At 42.2% G+C, this 18,770-nt stretch overlaps 1 protein-coding gene and 1 long non-coding RNA gene across 5 annotated transcripts in view; one reads left to right on the top strand and one right to left on the bottom strand.

Annotated features, from left to right (window-relative positions):
* The window catches only part of LOC138503342 (uncharacterized), a 249,913-nt gene that overhangs the window by 139,828 nt on the left and 91,315 nt on the right, over positions 1–18,770 (top strand). The gene's annotated exons all lie outside the window — the stretch shown is intronic.
* The window catches only part of LOC138503341 (transcription initiation factor TFIID subunit 12-like), a 413,461-nt gene that overhangs the window by 389,267 nt on the left and 5,424 nt on the right, over positions 1–18,770 (bottom strand). For 2 of the 4 annotated variants that reach the window (XM_069622975.1, XM_069622976.1), the window contains exon 2: positions 3,195–3,262. The exons of the other annotated variants lie outside the window; for them this stretch is intronic. In XM_069622975.1, coding sequence (XP_069479076.1) covers positions 3,195–3,262 — 68 coding nt within the window. The remainder of the gene's footprint in view (positions 1–3,194; positions 3,263–18,770) is intronic. 4 annotated transcript variants of the gene reach the window in all.

Below are 18,770 nucleotides of genomic sequence, written 5' to 3'. Positions count from 1 at the left end.
CCCGTTAAGCTAAGCCGGATCGACCCCGGTTGGTTTGTGGATAGGCGAGCACCTGGGAAATACCAAGCTTAGTGATTGCACATTGTTTGCGTTTATACATTTTAATTTAATCACGACTGGCTCTAGAGACCCACTAGCCGACTGGTTAGAGCCTGGGTTTACCAGGGGCAGGTTCCAGTGCAAGCAATGACTATTTGTGGGGAAGTTCACTCAAAAATGTTATCATTTAAAAAAGTTGGCCATCCATGAGCAGCAATTACCAAGCCTGGTATTTCCCCTGTGGCAAACCAACATACCAACCAAGGCCACAGTCACCACTGCCCCCAGCCCAGGTCAGACCCCACCATACGGCTGTGCCATAATCAATGCCAAATCCATTGTGGCCCATACATCCTGGACCTCATGGTCAATGAAAATCTCAACATCCTAGCCACCACAGAAACCTGGCTCAACCCCTCCCTTGCCATTTCCGTACCGCCAGACTACACCATCCTCCGCTGCGACAGAGCCCTTAGACAAGGTAGTGGGGTTGCGCTCATTTATAGTGTCGACATCCCTTTGCGCTCCTTCACCACCACACAACTTCCCCACTGTGAATCCATTGCTGCTCCATCGCTGCCTAACTTACCTGGTCGCCCAACTCCACCATCACCCTCCACCTCCTCTACCGTCCTCCAGGACCTAGCACTACATTTGAAAGTGACGTCTCCCAACTCATTTCCACCAACCTAAAATCATCAACCCAAGTGGCTATCCTGGGCGACTTCAGTCTAGGATTCAACGACACAGAGGACGCAATTGCTTCAGCCCTTGCAAAAATTGGCATCTAACCTGGGTGCCACCCAACAAATCCTCAATCCCACACATATACGTGGCTGCACTCTAGACTGGCTTTTGGATCAGAACTGCAATATCTTGATCACAGTCAACCTACCGTGCCCATGGTCAGATCACCACGTCATATTCAGCATTCCCATACCAGACCAAAAAATAAATACATTTAAAAATAAAAAGTCAAATCAGCACCCCTTTGCCTCCCACTCTCGTCCGCAGCTCGCACACCCTCACCAGCTCCCGCCTTATTCCACTTCTAAACCTCTCCCTTCCATGACACATCAGCCCTCGTGGACCACGACAACTCGCTATTAGAAAACACCATTAAATCTCTAGCCCCTCTTAAAGCCCGGAAAGCTAAAAACACTAGTCATCGCAACTCGTAGTTCACCACCAACCTTCGGACAATCCGTAGCAAAAAAGGGTAGCATAAGCTGCCTGCCACAAAGACCCAACAACCGCTAACAAAACCCTCTTCTCCAACATCTCTCACCAGTATAAGCAAGTCATCTATGCTGCTAAAGCCTCCTACAGAGAACCAATAGCAAATGCCCTCCCCCAACCCCCACAAACCCCAGAGAACTCTTAACCATTCTCAGAGTTCTAAACTCCTGCTACCATTCCCTCCTCTATGGTGAAAGAGAACCTCTGGTGTAACAAAATCCAAGATGCCCTCACTGTAAAAAAAAGTCACCCAACTACAATAAAAAATCAGCAAGAAATCCACCAGTATTTCGGACCTCCAACTACCCAACCCCATTGAACCCAGATCCCAACACTCGTGTTCCTGCCTGTCTGGACATCTGACCTAACAGCTGTAATCAAAGGGCTAAAACCCTCAAGCTGCAAAGGCGACTCCTGTCCAGCCCCCCATGTTAAGGTTGGTCTCCCTCCTGCTCAAGAAACCCACCCTCGCCAACTACCGGCCCATCACCACTATCCAGTTTCTCCTTAAAATCACTGCAAAGCCGCCTACCTTAAAATTCAGGCAAACCGGCTTCCGAAACAGCTCGCCTCAACCAGAAAAATCAACCTCGACAAAACCATGGATGCCAGCAACCTCTATCGCCTCTTACTCCTTGACCACTCAGCCGCCTTTGACCTAGTCGACCACTCGACCCTTTGCCACCACACCACTTCCTCTGCCCATTTCTCCTCTAAAGCGGCCAAACGGAACTAATCCTTCCCAGCTAACAGATATTCCAAAGTCTTCCCATCTCCAGCATGGACCCACAAGGCGCCTCCATCTCTCCCACCCTCTATAATGTTTACACTAAGCCCCTACTTGACCACCTCGACTTCCTGGGCATCATCAACACAAACTGCCCAGATGATACCCAAATCTTCATGCCCCTCTCTGGGATCCACATCCAGGACACCATCAAAGTAAACCGCATATATGAAACCATCAATTTCTGGATACCCTCACCTAATTTTTGCCTGAATTATGAAAAAACTGAACTACTGCTCATTGGCTCTCCTGCCCGTCTCGCAAAGCTCAACTACCTTCAGCCACACCATTCTAGTTGCCTACTCCGTAATTATCTCGACGCATCCCTCACAATGACCAGCAATGGCAATCACATCGCCTGAACCTCAGTTTACACTACGAAGTTCATCACCGCCTGCAAAACTTTCCTCTATGCTGAGAATCGCCTTAATATCACACAAGCCTTCATTTTGTCCAAGCTAGACTATTGTAACGGACTACGCTGCAGCATCTCTGAGACAGACCTATCCAAATTACAAGTCCCGCAAAACAATGACCCAAGAAACCACGATCACACCTCAGAGGCAAGAAGATCTGCCAACTGGCTCCCCATACGCGAACAAATCATATTCAAAACCCTTGCCATTACCATCAGATGCCTGTTCAATGATGCCCCCCATCCCTCGCCCGGAAGATCAAGAGACATATGCTCAGCAAAACTCTCCGATCCTCACACCCACCCACTGCCTCAGCACGCTAGAATTCAAACTCGAGAGGGTGGCTCCAGCTTCCCCGTCCGCTCTGCCACACTTGGGGCAATCTCCCCCTCACACTTCGGGAGGAGCCCTCCTTCCATCCTTTCCCCAAAAAATCTGAATACCCACCTATTCATTTGCCTATCAACGAACTTTGCCTGCTATGGCCCCACTCAGATAATTGTTTTAATGCCTATACTGTCCGTCTGCACGTTTTAGCGCCTAGATGCCCACGGGCTTTACGCGCTTCTAGAAAAGTAAAAATAAATACAATTAAAATAAATAAAACAGTATCAATAGTTGCACTTCTGGTACTAGCCTTATATTAGTGGGGGCAGGATTAGTAAGGAAACTGGTTAGTGTAAAGTAAAAGAAAATGCAGCCTTTCATTTTACCCCTTTTCTGCTACAATGGATCTGCAAACAGCACGTTCTCCGCTCAGACGTCAATTCCTCTTTAAAAGCTTCAAAAACAGGCACAAAACATTGCTTACAAAGATGTTGAAAATAAGAACAGTAAGAAAAAAAAAAAAAAAAAAAAAAAACATGTTCCATTAAAGACTATATTGAGATACTTGAAAAAGATCTGTGGTAAATTGAGAAACATTTGCCATGGAGTCCGAGCAGAAATGTGGTGCCGGTGGAGATGAAAGGCGGGGAAAACAGGGAATGTTGTATATAGTGCAACATGCAAAGCTAAGAATGTTATTGAATGAGGCAAATGCAGAGATAGGAAGACTCCAAGGAGTAGGTTAGATCAATAGTCAAGATGGGCGAGTTGGATGATTTAGATAAGCGTTTTAGCAAAGTTGTACGTCAGAAGGTTGTAGGTCTTGATGTAAAAGAAATTGGAGCATGGCATGGGTAGGTTACAGGCCTTGTGGGATGGTGAGAGAAAAAGGGAAAAGAAGAGAAAGGGAGAGAAAAAGAGGTTGAGCAAGGAGGTAGATAGTTTCAATTAATGAGTAGAGAGAAATAAAATGGGCTAGAAAGAATGCCAGTAACAGGCAGTGACCAAAGGTTGTGTATGTGTAGAATTTAAGTGGCGAGTGACTTTTTATTTTATTTTTACTGTTTGTAGAAAGATATTTTCTCACCACACAGACAGCAATTATACGATTCATAAGAGATGACAAGTGCATTGTTGCGATAGAGCATAAATCTGGACTGTATCGTCAAATCAACGACAAGGTAACACAGTAGTAAGAATTACCTACATTATTGGCCTTGAAAAAGACCAGTGTAGGTTGAAACATGTGTAGGAGTTTTTTTCTCCTCATTTGTTTTCGTATAATATTCAAACTAACTGTGGACCAATGATATTTAATCAGTTACTGAAGACTACTCAAAACCTTGTGATTTGCCACACAAGGTTTGGGGTACCCAATTTCCATTATAGTGGATTCTTGTGCTGTTTATTATCACGACATGGACTGGTTGGAGGGGATGTTTGTTTTGTGCTATTACCTGGAAACAGATGGATGTAGACAAAGATACAACCCTCCCAGGGAGAGAATCTACAAGTCGGGTACCTTTTTGCATGAATGCAAAGAGGACCATGGAACTGAATGCAGAGTTAGGACATGGTACAATATGGCTCTGTGTTGAAAGTGTAATGTCATCAGTTCTTTAAACTTTTGTATGCGAGTGCAGTTTATAGATATGTGACTACCGTGTTCTAAAATGCAGGGAGCTACTTAGCTCCTGCTTGTAGCCCAGAATAGCCTGGTTAGCTTGACACCAATAGCAGCAAGGAGCTATTTTTGGATCCCCAAGCAAATGGTACCTATATAACAGACAAATGTTCATAGTTTTCCTCGCATGTGGAAGTTAGATTTGTAACTTACTATGTACTAGCTCAATGTTCCCCCGAGGTGATGTCCAGGAGCTGCATTTAGCTCCTGCTCAACAAATTCTTATTTCGATACCTGAGATCGAACACAACTTTTTTTACTGGGTGATTGCATGGGATAAACAACAGGGTTTGCTACATATTAAAGGTCACAGCACTTCAGCAGGCATACTCCTACGAGTGTCAGTCCTTACTTTTGAAGTACAACCAAAGACACAAAGGTTTTTACTGTGAAAACCCAGTAAAATGTTCCCTTAAAAATAACCAAAGTCTTAGTAGTGTACTGCCTTAATGCACACAGGTACCCAGTGCAATCCAGGGGACATCCTACACATTTCATGGCAAGACACTGTCGAAGCCTCCATCCAGAACACAGCCACCCCCCCCTAGTTTAGCACTACTGAATCCAAGAGGCAAAGAAGAAGTATTAGACAGTGCACACACCAGTGCAATAGTGTCTCAACAATCTGCTAATGGACATGAGGGTGGGGCGGTTTGGAGAGGGGCTGCTTTCCTGCCTTTTTCTGACGCTCCAAAAAGGAGAAATAAAAATGTAAAGAAACAGATACTGTGCTCTCAGGGTAAATCAAGATGGACCATCTGACATTCAGGAGATGCCTCAGTGCTTAACTGATTCAGAGGAAAAGGCTGGGAGAACATAATCTTGTATCATATGGAATTTAGAAACCACATTTGGTTTAAATGGTGTGTCTTGTTGCAAGAGCACAGGCTTGGGCAAACTCGCCAAAAATGGGGCAGGGGTCTATAATACCAAGAGTTCCCATAGCCTTCTAGCAGAGGCTATTACCATGAGAAACCATCACCTTAATTATCCGAAAGTTTACATTACTTGTGGCCAACGGTTCAAACAAAGCTCTCTGTACCTGTGGCCGATTCCAAGTCACAATCAAAGATCTGATCAGGGGGTTAAACCAGAAGCATGCTGCCTAAAGATACACCTTCTATAGCACCCACCCATGGCTCTTTGAACGTTTTATTCTGTCCCATAGAGAGAATGTCAACCCTAACTCAAATCCAACATGGATGAGGTGTAAAATACATGGTATTCTACACTCCAAAAAGGATTATATCCCTGGACTGACATTATACCTCAAATAAATTCCGATGTTGAAGTAAGATTTCAGACCAGTTCCTGGGAGCAGCAGTGGGGTCTGGTGACTGCACCTCTCCTCTTGCACAGTTACAGCCCCAGAAACGCACATTTCAGCTGCAGTAAATCACGGCAAAGTTCCAGAAGCTTCTGATCAGGAAGTGCCAGTCTGTTACGCCGGCGGAACACACTGTTTCGTTGCTGGAGCCCTGCTGAACTTTTTCCCATTGGACATTTTTGGGGCCACGCCCCCTCTGCGCATCCAGCCAGCGTTAAAACATCCAGGGCTCGCACCCTTGCGCGCGAGCCAGGAGTGCCCGCCTGTTACACCCATTAGACCTGAGGCCGGGTCCCCCTACTCCCTCACAGGCGTCGTCCTTCTGGTGGGCAAAGCAGAGGGGCGGAAGGAAAGGGAGGCATTTTCTCCATTGTTTTATTCCCTCCGTGCTTTTGGTTTGCTCATCTGCATTTTGCATTGTTGCTCGCTTTCAGCCACAATGATTACACGCAGAGCAACATCTTAAATAATACATTGTGCGGGCATTTGATAAGCAATGTCGAGAAGACGTAATAGTATCGAGTACGTCTATACTCGACCCATTTCCACGGGGCCTGCAACAAGAAGCTCAAAAATACAGGGGGCGCGGTTGTATGAGGATATACTGTCCGCGCCCCTTGTATTTACTCCAGTGAAAAACACGATGCGCATGGCAATGAACATGCCTCTTCCATCATCTCCCCTAGAACCTAGTGACTCCTTGTTGCTGGACTCAGAGGCAATGGCACATTCCTCGATGTTGTCGATCGGAGGACATGCGCAAGCTCATCAAGAGGAAGCCTCAAGCTCTTGTCTCTTTGCAACTCAACCCAAAAAAAAAAAAACAACACTTCCATTCTGCCAGATATATCCTTCCTGGATACTCCTCAGGATTTTTTAATATTTTTTTTTTTTTTTTTACAGCTGATCCAGCATACTTGCATTGTCTCAACATCTCCAAGAGCCCTCTAGTTACATAGAGCATCAGCAATCACCTCAGAATGTGGATTTGGCAGGGACCCTATACAGGAATTAAAAGTCCACTCTACCCGTTTTGTGGAGTGCATAGTAGCGCAATCTAAAGTAGGTCTGGACACATTGGTATTGCTTCAAGCCAAGTTGGTTACCCAGCTGGCTGGCTGGGATAGGATTATAGATAAGAGACTAGATACTAAATTAATGTAATCTGTACCTCCCTCTAATTTCCCACTGGGATCATTATCCCTGGAGTCACAGCTACAAACAAACAAAAACCTCTCTGGGGAAAAAGCAAAAATAAGTAAATAAAATAAATAGATCCAGAAAAATAAGAAAAAAATACTGAATTCCTCTATATACAATCAGAGGAATACATTTCCCAAACATACTTGACGAAATTTCATTAGAGAGGAAAAGGAGCAATCTCTGGTCCTGGATGTGGAAGTGGTTGAAAATCCACCTGCAAATCTGACCACCAATGCTGGAGCTTATATTATTTCCACTGACACACTCTCAGATGAGATGAGTCATAAAACTGCAATGAAAGAGACGATCTTGGGTCCAAAAGTAAAGCAAGGCACGGGCATTACCCATTCGGCGATCCCGCATCTTAAGGGCAATTTGCCACTCTCTTTGGGACAGAGGGAAACTTATGGCCTATTCTCTAAAGCCAACCCGATAAAATCAGGCAAAGTTGACTAGCTTTCCTTCCGTCCAAGCGATCCCGCCTCAATTGGATCTGACAGAACCATGGTCCCCCAATTCGAATCAGCCTTCGAATCCAATTGAGGGCCTCCCTAAAATAGTCGATCTAACAGCAGAAAAGGCTTCTCCAGGTAACCTATTAGAAGGTGATCTGGAAAAACGAGCAATGAGCGATGTACACTTGGAATTGCTGATTGCACAGCTGTGGAGGAAGTGCTGAAGGCCAGCGGGGCCTCACTGGATATAGCTGAAATTGGTGCTTATCAAGTCAAGATGCCTCGTGCATCCATTAATGAGGCTCCTCTAGAAGAGGAAAAAAAAATAGAACTGACTGGAGTACCAAATGGTATTATTCCACTACACATTAGTCCTCCTCACTTGTCAAAAGTACCGGATAAAGCACAAACACCTCCTTTTTTGAGACCTCCGAACCCAATGCTACCACGCCCGAGAGAAACTCTAGGGGAAGTAGTCATGAGGTTCCCAAAAAATTATCTAGAGACTGAGCTAAGACATACTCTATGGAGAAAGCCATGTCATCTCGAACTTCCAAGCATCTTACTATATCCCCCATTTGATTGTGGTAAGCAGCCATCAATGAATAGGGTAAGATCCCTGCAACTCCTTCACGATATCCCTTCTTTGGAAATCTGGCCTCGGCCGATATTAAGAGGATTGATTTTATTCATCCAATGTGCTACGATCATGTGAGGATAGTTTTTCATTCCAAATTGGTCTACCAAAAAGTGCTGGCCGAATTGGAACAGTTTAACAGCAGGGGTTTTGACATATTAATCTTTGGTGAGGGACTGGTACAACAAGATGGAATTAATCAAAACAAACTTTCCCGATCCCTAAACCCTGTGGCGCAGCATCAAAAAAAAGAAAATGGAGAGTGCTTCAGATCAGGAAACAAGTTGGAGATGGTTGGCATTGAGCTTACGAGATTCTATATCGTAGCTCCAATCAATAAAACAGCAACTTTAACCCAGACAATACATTATCCATACTATGTTGGAACTCCCACGGCAACTCTCATCTTTCATCTTTTCCCCAACTATGTCACAAGTTGAGAGGTAAAAATAAACTGTGTATACAGGAAACTTGTATGACGACCCAGCGCAGCTTGATGGCTTTGAATGCTGCCACCTATTAGCCACCAAGGGTCTCAAAAGGTAGACTCTCGGTGGCCTTCTCATCGCCATTAGACTGGGCGGTGGCCTACATCTTATTGAAATCTTTCCTGTTCCGCCTCATGTTTTAGGTGTTCTGGTGAAGTTGGATGGCAATACTCATGTTTCTCATTTCTTGATGTTGAATGTTTACTGGTCCCCAGGCTCTAATCTCTATGATCCAATTACAAAAATGGAAACCATCATGGAGAATTGCCTCTCCAAATGCATAGACCTTCAGATATGATATTGATCATGGGTGATTTAAATACCAGTATGAAGCTTCTGACTGATCATCTAGAGGGTGCCCCTGCTGTACCGATGAATGTGATCCGGGAACCTGTTGGGGACAGTAACTCAGATTTCTTGGGGCATGTACATAGCATATTCCACAACATAGTCACATTTCCTATTTAAATCCTGGGATTTGAGATTGCTGTATTCAATCTTGGGGCTGGAAAAGAATTATATAACCTGGTCATTGGGAAACAGGTCATCTGCAAATGATTACATCTTCACCTCTGATTGTATTCTTAACTTAGTGGACATTTGTGCCACAAACTCAACGATATTCAGTGACGCACAAGATGCTCAAACTGGATTTACTGATACTGAGATGTGTTGCTCCCTCTAATTCTATGTCCACAAAACTAAGCATGAATCCTGCCAATAATCGGATCATATGTCATCCTGGAAATGTCCAGGCATGCAATGACGCGTTTCGAAATGACCACTGCATATCTACCTACGAAGAAAAGCAAGTAAGATTCCCCCATGCCAATTTCACTCCCCATGTTAAGACCCTTATAGACAACTCCATAAAGCAAATTGGCAAAAGTCAGATAAAGAAACTTCACGCTCATAAATATGACAATATTGTCCGGACTAGTAAAATCTTGCTGCGCCGTTCTAAACTTAGATTACTAACAATTTCTGAAAAATCAAAAAAAGGAGGGGGCAAAATATTTGAAACAACTTTACAAAAATTGGCTAAAAGGCCATAAAAGTTCAATGTTCCAAGCAAACAATGAAGAAATGCTGCGATCATTGAAAGATAATCAGGCGCCAGAATTGTCACGCAGAGTTAACAAGTTCCTCCGCCAATATAGACACTGGCCTCAATCCAATTACTGAACAGGTATGGTCTGGGCATTTTACTGATCTTTAGAAACGGGGGTGGGGAAGGGGGGGGGCTCTTGTTGCATAATCACTAATATTCTATCAACCATTCAGTGGAACTGCAATTTTTTCAATTGCCAAGATTCGGGAAAAGATTCTCCTGGCTAGCCCCTCTAGGGCTGCTGGCCCTAACGGATTATCCAACGCTTTATTGAAGGGTGACCCAGACATCTGGTCAAGAGCGCCATTTCTTCTTTTTGCAGACATAGGTCGAACTAAGCGCATTCTGCATTTGTGGGATATGTCCCTTATTATCCCAATTTATAAGAAGGGTGACAGATCCTCGCCATTAAACTACCGACTGATCGTGCTATTAGATGCAGACTCTAAAATCTGTGCGAGTCTGCAAAAGAAAAAAATAAATTAAGTAGGGATTTTCCGTTTTCAAGTCCAAAATTTGTTGTTAGCAGGCTTGCTTAAAGAATAAGGCAGAAAGCGTAGGCTAGTCTTCATACGCCCAACGGAACGTATCTGCTTCTTCATCGCGGGCTGCTGACCTCTGAAACACAAAGGAAACTAATCTCTCAGTTCTTCCTCATTTCCGTCCTCAAATAGGGGCTTGAACCCCTTTACCCAATCAGGAAGCTTTCCTGATCTAAAGCTTGAAAAGCCCCTCCAAGCCCTGCCCCCTTCTTTCGAGGATTTTGGTCGCCATAATGGAGCCTGCACTCGTGCCTCATGGGGAACGCTGGTTTCCACCCTTTTCAGTTTTAAATGTAACGGTAAGTTGTGCACTGGTTCAAAAGTATGTTCAATCAATCCGTTCGTAAGGTTTTCTGCTGCTTGTGTAATAACAGCGGTTCGTCCGTGGAAGTCTCCTGCCGATTGCACCATACGGAATGTTTAAAGGTTTCCCTTCTCTTCTCGTTATTGCGGACAGCCCCGTTTTATGTGCCAGTGTTTCTTTGACGTCTGTTTTCACTACATGTATCCATTCCTTTCTCCTGTTCTGGTAGCGTTGTATGGTCTGTATCCTGGCCCCACCAAGCCTCCTTCAGGTCTTCGGTTCCCGGGCTGTCAGTCAGGTTGTCACAGCTTGTTAACAGCCTTTGCAGATTATATGGCTATAAATGGTTTGATTGTAAATGTGCAAAAATACCATGTTTTGCGCCTTGGCCGAAAGAAAAAAGCAGTTACAGGAAAAATTGTTTTTGGCTAAGACTAAATTAGGAATTAAGCATTTTATGATATATCTTGGTTTTTTGGTAATCGATAGCCCAAATATTTCCCCCAGTCAGAATTATTATCTCATGGAAGCTAAATTATGCACTATCCAAATGCGAATAGTGGATCGTAAGTTTGGCACATTTTCCTGCCTACCTTTCCTTAGATACTACAAACAAAAAGCTATTCCGTAAAATTTCGTATGGCCTTGAAATCTCGTTTATAACAGGTAACTCAGACTTGAATAAATTGGAAGCTAGTATTTTAAGAGAAATGACATTTTGTTTACCAAAATGAATTCCTCTAGTAGCTCTGAGATACGAATTCGGTTTGCAATCACTATATTATAGAGTGGAAATGTCTCACTATATCGAAATCGCATAAGACAAAATGGAAAAACTTTGTATAATGATTTGGGTTACCATATGAAACAAGATGTCACAAAATACGCTTTCCTCAAGAAATTAATGGAAATATGCAAGCAATTACTGAGTATTGCGGGAGCCCCCGTGTGCACATTATTAAATAACCCAAAAAGAGTAAAACAATTGCTTCAGAATAGAGACTGGGCTAACAATTAAAAAATTGACTGATTATAGACTATACTCTCATATGGTTTCTTACTACAACTGCATGGGTTCTCCGGAACCATATCTAATCTGTTTCCCAAACAGATGTTGGAGAAACATATTCATGAGATTTCGATTCAATGTGTTGTTAACCGGAGAAATTATAAACAGCGCAAGCCATATCTTTGGCTCTTACTATCCTATGCAGACACTGTAAGGAGGCAGAAACATTGAGACACCTGTTGATTGATTGCCCAGCCTTAACCAGACCACTTTATTTTGGCCGTTTCGTACCGGATCCAAATAATGTGGACCTTGATCTTTTATGGAAGCGCATGCCATACGACAAAAAAAAAACTTCTCTGCAATTAGCGGTCGTTAGATTCCTAAAGATGGAGTGTGATCTTCTCTAGTTCATATACCATCCTCAGCATGTTAAGAGAAAGGTTTAATTGCCCTTCCTTTGCTAGATAAGCTACTGTACCTGTTCTATATGAAATTGAATGTAAATATATGTTTTGAGTTGTCATAGGAATCCCTTTAAACCAAATCTGTTGAAATGTTGTACTCTAGAACTATTTATTTTTGATTTGATCTTTTCCTTCTCTCGTGATGACCCATTTTATCAGTTGTATTTTAGATAGAATTTTAAAAAGCAACAAGTTTGTAGAATCTTACTTTTGTATTGTTCGTTTCCTTTTTCTACAATTTTGTAAAGCCATATACAAATAAATAAAAATTTTAAAAAATTAAGATTTCAAAGGCCAAAGGAAGAAATCTGCAACCTTTGGCTATCCAGATGCAAGGTTTGAAATCAAGATTCGATGAGCAGGGGCTAAAAAGAAGAGTTCCTGGGTGACTGGCATCACCCAATAGGTAGGAGCTATCACTGGGGAACTAGGAGCAAGTACTGACTGAACTGCAAATTCAACTTCCACATAAGATGCACACTAACCTTTTGCCCACAATGTATGATTGATAACATTTCAGTGATAACAAAAATCATGGGCACGAAGATTTCCAATGGACAATATTAATTGCTATCAAAGGGAAAGACATCTGCCTCATGAAGAAAATCCTTCATGAAAAAGAACAAAGACTAATCTTTTTAACACAAAGCGACAAAGAAGGTCTTAACGAGGCCGTTGAATGGTACAAACTGTAGGGAATTTCACACACCTCCAACTTAAGTTTATCTCAGCTAAGCGAGAGCGACCAACCCCTAAGAGCCGCGTATCCTACATACAATTAATATTCAGAGACAGAGGATTTCACTGAGTACCCATAAAACTATAAAAATAGACAGGAAATGAGAACTATACGTGACACGCGATGAATTCTAACCTAATGCCACGTCCATATATTTCACATAAGGCCGATGATATGAGAAAAATCACTCTAGACACGGCTTACTATTTTCATACCCGAACAACTCAGGAACCTTTGATGATTAACATAGTAAAAGTAGAACTTTATCATGCAGCACTCACCGCTGCCTCCAAATACCAGAATTCAATTGAATCTTGGCGACCATTATACTAAACATTAAGGAAGGACTTAACACCTGGGTATTCCGAGTAACTAGTACCTTTCCTGATATTAAGAGGAACACACTAATATGCTTTCGCTACAAATGACGAATATGTGCCAGAACGAAAAGGTAATTGAGAACGGAATTCATCTACAAAATCATATGTTTAACTTATCAAGCTGCAGGACGAAGTAGTAATACTAATACTAAAAATAAAGGAAGGACCACCCCTTTATAGCTACCCCCAAGATGGCGTACCATGCCGTTTTGCTACCGTTGAAAGCAGACAGAGCGCTGTGGATGCTGTCTAAGTAGACAATCCAGGAGAGACTGCTAGTCGTCCTGTGAATACATCACTACAGGTAAGTTTGAAAGATGCTATTAATTTCAATTAGCTCCACAAGATTTTAGAGATTATTGTAATACAGAAATAATTGCAACAGGAGCTTAACTATAAGTGCCCTCCTCTCTTTCGCAACGTGATAGGGATATAAACATACATCCCACAGAAAGGAGCCGACCGACACCCAGTTCGTCAGATCTAAATGACCAAATTCAATCGGGATAAGAAATACACAGACAAGGAAGGTAAGCAGAGCGGCTGAGCAGACCCCAGATCTAAATGATAACCGTAACTATTTATTAATACTATTGTATATACATAGAGAGGGGCAATGATATGTATCTCCATTTTCATATAGGACTTATCTAGTCCCACGAGGTGCGACTATGGAAGATCCTGAACCTAGACAACTATGGTACCTAGCAATGAGCTCCGATTAAAAAGTTCCGCTCTTGAAGGTAAATACAATTTATAACAACATTGACTTATCTTAGACAGTATTTAAGTAAGACCCCTTAGAACAGCCTTTCTTAAATGTCCATTCTCGACCCTTCTAGAGATCCTGAATTTGACAGACCCCGATTCTAATATACAAAGGAAATCTCGACCTTTAAAGACACTAAAAGGGAATTCAGAAGACTACAGAATTACCAGGTATGTGAACCCATACACAGAGATCTGAATTTAAGGAAGCGCATGAGTAGGAGCGAGTAAGATCGAGGAAAGTCAAGATAAGTCTCTTTGACACTCTTCCGTAGGTCGATACCACAGCACAGATGGCCGCAATTGACCCTTGATAAATAGTCCTAACACATAAGGGGACAGCATCCACCAGAGACTAACCTTACGCTCAAACAGGTAATTTAATAGCATATTTGAGCTTTATTATAATAATAATAACTCAAAAGAAATTTATAATCTAAAGCTTCTCTTTTCTTTCTTTCTTGTATGTTTTCCAACAGCTACACCATACAAAGAAAACCATCAAACCTTTGCCAGTTGTCAAATGCGTAATACTGGCGATATGCATGTTTTAAAGTTATCACTACTAATGTGACCAACCTCCTGACGAATGTTCCGATACCAACGCATGAGAACAGAAACATGTTGAGTCCTAAGCTCTAGTAGATTGATTAGCTAGAATTATTAAACTAGACTCCTTGGTAGAGTATGAGAACAGGAAATTAGCAGATGTGCTGAATGTTGTCCACTATTTGCTGCGTTTATTAACTCAACACTTGTCTTCACTCAAGAGGGCACATTGTCACCATTAGGATTGTGTTTTAGAATGCTTTTATTACTATATTGACAAGCTGAATTGTCTTATGTTAATGAATTGTTTTTTTTTGAATAAATGAATATGTTGTACTCTGATCTATATTAGACTAATTGAATTTATTTGGTCTAACTGTTGCCAAACTTGATAACTACCTCCTGCTATACTAATAATTGCATGAATTAACACAAATAAATAGATATGATAAAAAGGCTCTGAAAACAGTTTTCAGTCGAAGGTTGTGCAACCGGTTGCAGCCCATGTTGCACAGGGCAGTGTCTCCTATTGTATGGTTGCCCCATCATTTTCTGTGTAAGGAGAAGGAGAAGTTAAAAGTTCACAATGTTTAAAGGAAAGTCATAGCTTGGAACTAAATACATATTATGGTGTTGCGGCATGCAGGGTAAATATGACTTCCGGTGGTCATGATGGCCCCTGCCTGTCATTAATATCAACTGTTTTCAGTACAGCATTCAATACAACTTTCGCAGGAGGGCAAGGCCACTAACGGACCTCAAGCCTGAGCCAGGTAGGTTCGAGCACAGCATTCCAGCCCTGCGCACACATGAAAGCAATATTTATTACCATTAGCACTTTGAGCCACATTTGGAGGCAATGCCATGTTTTACTTTAGCAATACTGTAATTAAGAATTATGTATCATCTTCCATTTTTGGGAAAGGAATTGCAGGACTGTCTTTAAAACAAATAAAGTACATACATACTGGTCTTTGAAACAGGATATAGTTTGCTTAATGCATCCAGATTACTTATGGTTTGCAATTATTTGAAAAATAACTTTTCTTGCCTAGCACTTCCACGCAGGTCTTTGCCACTTAAGAGTGGAGCAGATGGTTACTGCTGCACTTAGCCCCTTTGAACTTACAGTGAACAGAGATCAAAGGGTGGAGAAAGACCTGAGGGTAAGAGGAATGCAGACTGAGCTGTGCTTTCATTGAACAGGAACATTTAATTAGCTAGCTGTGCTACACATGTCACAATTTAATAAACAAACCTTCAGAATTGCATAGCAAATTGCTATGCAGCACTGCTTATTTTATGCCTTGGTATATGCAAGTCTAAATCAATAAAAGGTGAGGGAATGTCCGGTGGTAATACATTACAATGTTGCAGGAGTTAACTGTCACAAATATATTGGTCTAAATAACACAAGTGCGCATAAATACTTGCATGCAGTATTAATATGGTTTTAAGCTTCTATTAGTATACCGAACCCAGTTGAGCATTAGTTAAAAAGGAGTTGGAAATGGGATTCAGGAAACAGAAAAACAATCAAGGTAGAAATAAGGCAGGGTTAATGAAATGGGATCATAACTGTAGTTGTGTGAAGCTTAGAAGCAATACCAGTTGTCAGTCCAATGTTAAAAAAGGGAGCAAATCACAGCTTGCTCACAGGGGTTGGGGCGTCACATATACAGCATTCCACACAGAGGCCACATCAAAGAACGTTCACATATACACACACAGCAGATGCTTCAGGGTCAGAGTTTGCATCACAGATACAACCATAATATTATAGGTGAATCAAATAAACTAAGGCTACCCAATTGAATAAGGGCAAATATGTTTATGGCAATACGTAACAGGGTTCGAAATGGAGGGGTGATGGGAGCCATTTAGCTCCTGCTTGTAGCCTAGAAAAGCCTGGTTAGCTTGACACCAAACAGCTACCTTAGGCTCCCAAGGCCAACGGATGCCGAACAAACATACCAATGTGAATTTAACTCTTTGCATTTGGGACAATGTATAAATAAACATTAGAACACGTTGATACAATATTAAAAGCATAATGGGTCTTTGCTACCAACAAGATTATAAGTTTGCATTTTATGTGGGAGTTAAATTTGCAAATCGCTATGTAATAGCTCCTCATTCCCCAGTGGCAGCTCCTGGTTAATGGTTAACGTAGGATACCGAGGAGCTGCTTTAATCTCATGCTTACTCAATCTTAATTTCGATCCCCGATGTTAATATCCATCGATGTCAGGTTTACATAATGTTGGGGCAGGTGTAAACTGCACCCATGGTCCAGGCCATAGAGGACCACAATGCGAAAGTTATCAGGTGAAAGTTTGCAGTGAGCAATGTAATAGCTTCTGTGCCACCACAGGGTCCCCCATTCCCAAGAGGTAGCAACTGCTTACTAGGCGATGCCAGATACCCAGAGCTGATTTCAGCACCTGTTCATACGTCCATTTCTGTCCATTTCTCTCCCTGAATTTGTATTATTCAAATGTGCCCATTGTAGAAGACCTATTACATTTTGCAGAGTTATTGCCACATGCTTGTATAAGCTATTTTACAATACACAGATTAAAAGTGCAGAATGGAAAAGCAAATGTGCAAAATACTACTATGACAACTTGCATTTTTAGATTCGACTACACTAGCAGCAGAATCTTTCAGATATAGGTACAAATTAAGAAATCATGTGCCATTTACCCAATATGCTCTGTATGCATAAGAAATAACAGCATTAGCAAAGCAAACAAATAGCAAGTGTGATAATACCCGGGCACATTGAGGCCGTGTCTGGCAAATGCCTAAGCCCTACACAAGAGCCAAAACTGTTGGGCTTTGCCAATGTTGGTTTGTAGGAATTCCGTACAAGAACAGATGCAATGACACTCAGTGCTTCCATATCAAGTGATTGGAGGCACACTTCATTACATTTTTTTGGTATCCAGTGATAAAGTTTCCTGTAGGAGACATTTCCCCAAATTTGCAACCCCTACGAAAATCAAGCACTTTTCCCCAAATAGTCAGGACTGGAGTTACAATAGTAATTCATACCCATCCTAGAATGTGTGTTGGGGGTGGGCCTTTAGTGATACAGGGGGAAAAAAAAGTCACATAACATACATTGCCACAGAGGACATTTTCACATACAATCCATTTTTTTACAACATAAGCTGATTTGTAGCTGCAATTGAGCCATTACTTTTCAGAAGGAGCGTTCAGAAAGCACAGAGCTAGCTTAAAGAAATTCTGTGTTTTAGGCATGGAATGGCAGGTAACGGGTGGTTGAATAACCAAACACCGCCGACGCCCGGCCCTCAAGGTTGTCTCTCCCCTCCACTCCACTCTCTCCCACTTCACATGATAGAAGATTTGTCTTATCCCTGGTCTAAAAGGATGACTTTAGAGACCATCCTGGGGTCATCTGATGATCATCGAACTACACTAGAAGTCATTCCCACATCATCAGACGTCATCACGCTGTTAAAGCCATCAGCAAATATCTCAGAATAGTGGACGATGATTTGGGGATGAGCTTAGGATGACTTAATGAATATGCTAACATTATCCCCATTTTAGAAAACTCTTTGTTCCTGATGCTTTTAGGATGACCTACTGATCACTTCAAGAGATTGCACGTTTGTTCTTGATGATTTGGGGATGACTTACTGATTACTTCAGAACATCAAAGTTTGTAGGATGATATGCGGACCAATACAGATTGTAATTCTGCTTTTGCTTAGTTGCACTTATGCTGAATGATCCCCCATTGTGGCAAGTGTAAAGCTTGAGACTATGTTGGGCCAAAGTAGAAGCCAGAGGCCTAAACATAGCATGCACCCGTGCAAATCCTTTGCCATCCCAGTCAAAAGCAGGCACCCATTACCCTCACAATGCCCAATGTGGCATGGCTAAAGCCTGAGACCATGTTGGGCCAAAGTGGAGGAAAGAGGCCTAAACATAGCATGCACCCCCTGGGTGAGAATCCTTTGCCATCCCAGTCAAAAGCAGGAACCCAGCACCCTCACAAGCAATACATGTCCATGCTGATTTGTTAGGTAAGAATTGGTGTTGTCCCACTGTGTGAGACTACACAACATTTATCTGCTTGGTATAAGGTAAGCCCACCTTTTGGTATAGGTCTGAACTACACAGGTTGGCAGTGTGACTGAGCAGCCAGGCCTATCTCAAGAGGGATAACTGAGCTGTAGAGGTGTGCAAATGAAATCTGTAAATACAAGTAGCCAAGTAACACTTACACTCAAGGTTTCAGTTATAAATAGTTATTAATTAACA

The sequence above is a fragment of the Ambystoma mexicanum genome, chromosome 11, assembly GCF_040938575.1.
Source record: "Ambystoma mexicanum isolate Mex_15411 chromosome 11, UKY_AmexF1_1, whole genome shotgun sequence".
Lineage (NCBI taxonomy): Eukaryota > Metazoa > Chordata > Amphibia > Caudata > Ambystomatidae > Ambystoma > Ambystoma mexicanum.
Note: the sequence above shows the minus strand (reverse complement) of the source record. Positions and strands in the feature narration are given on the sequence as shown.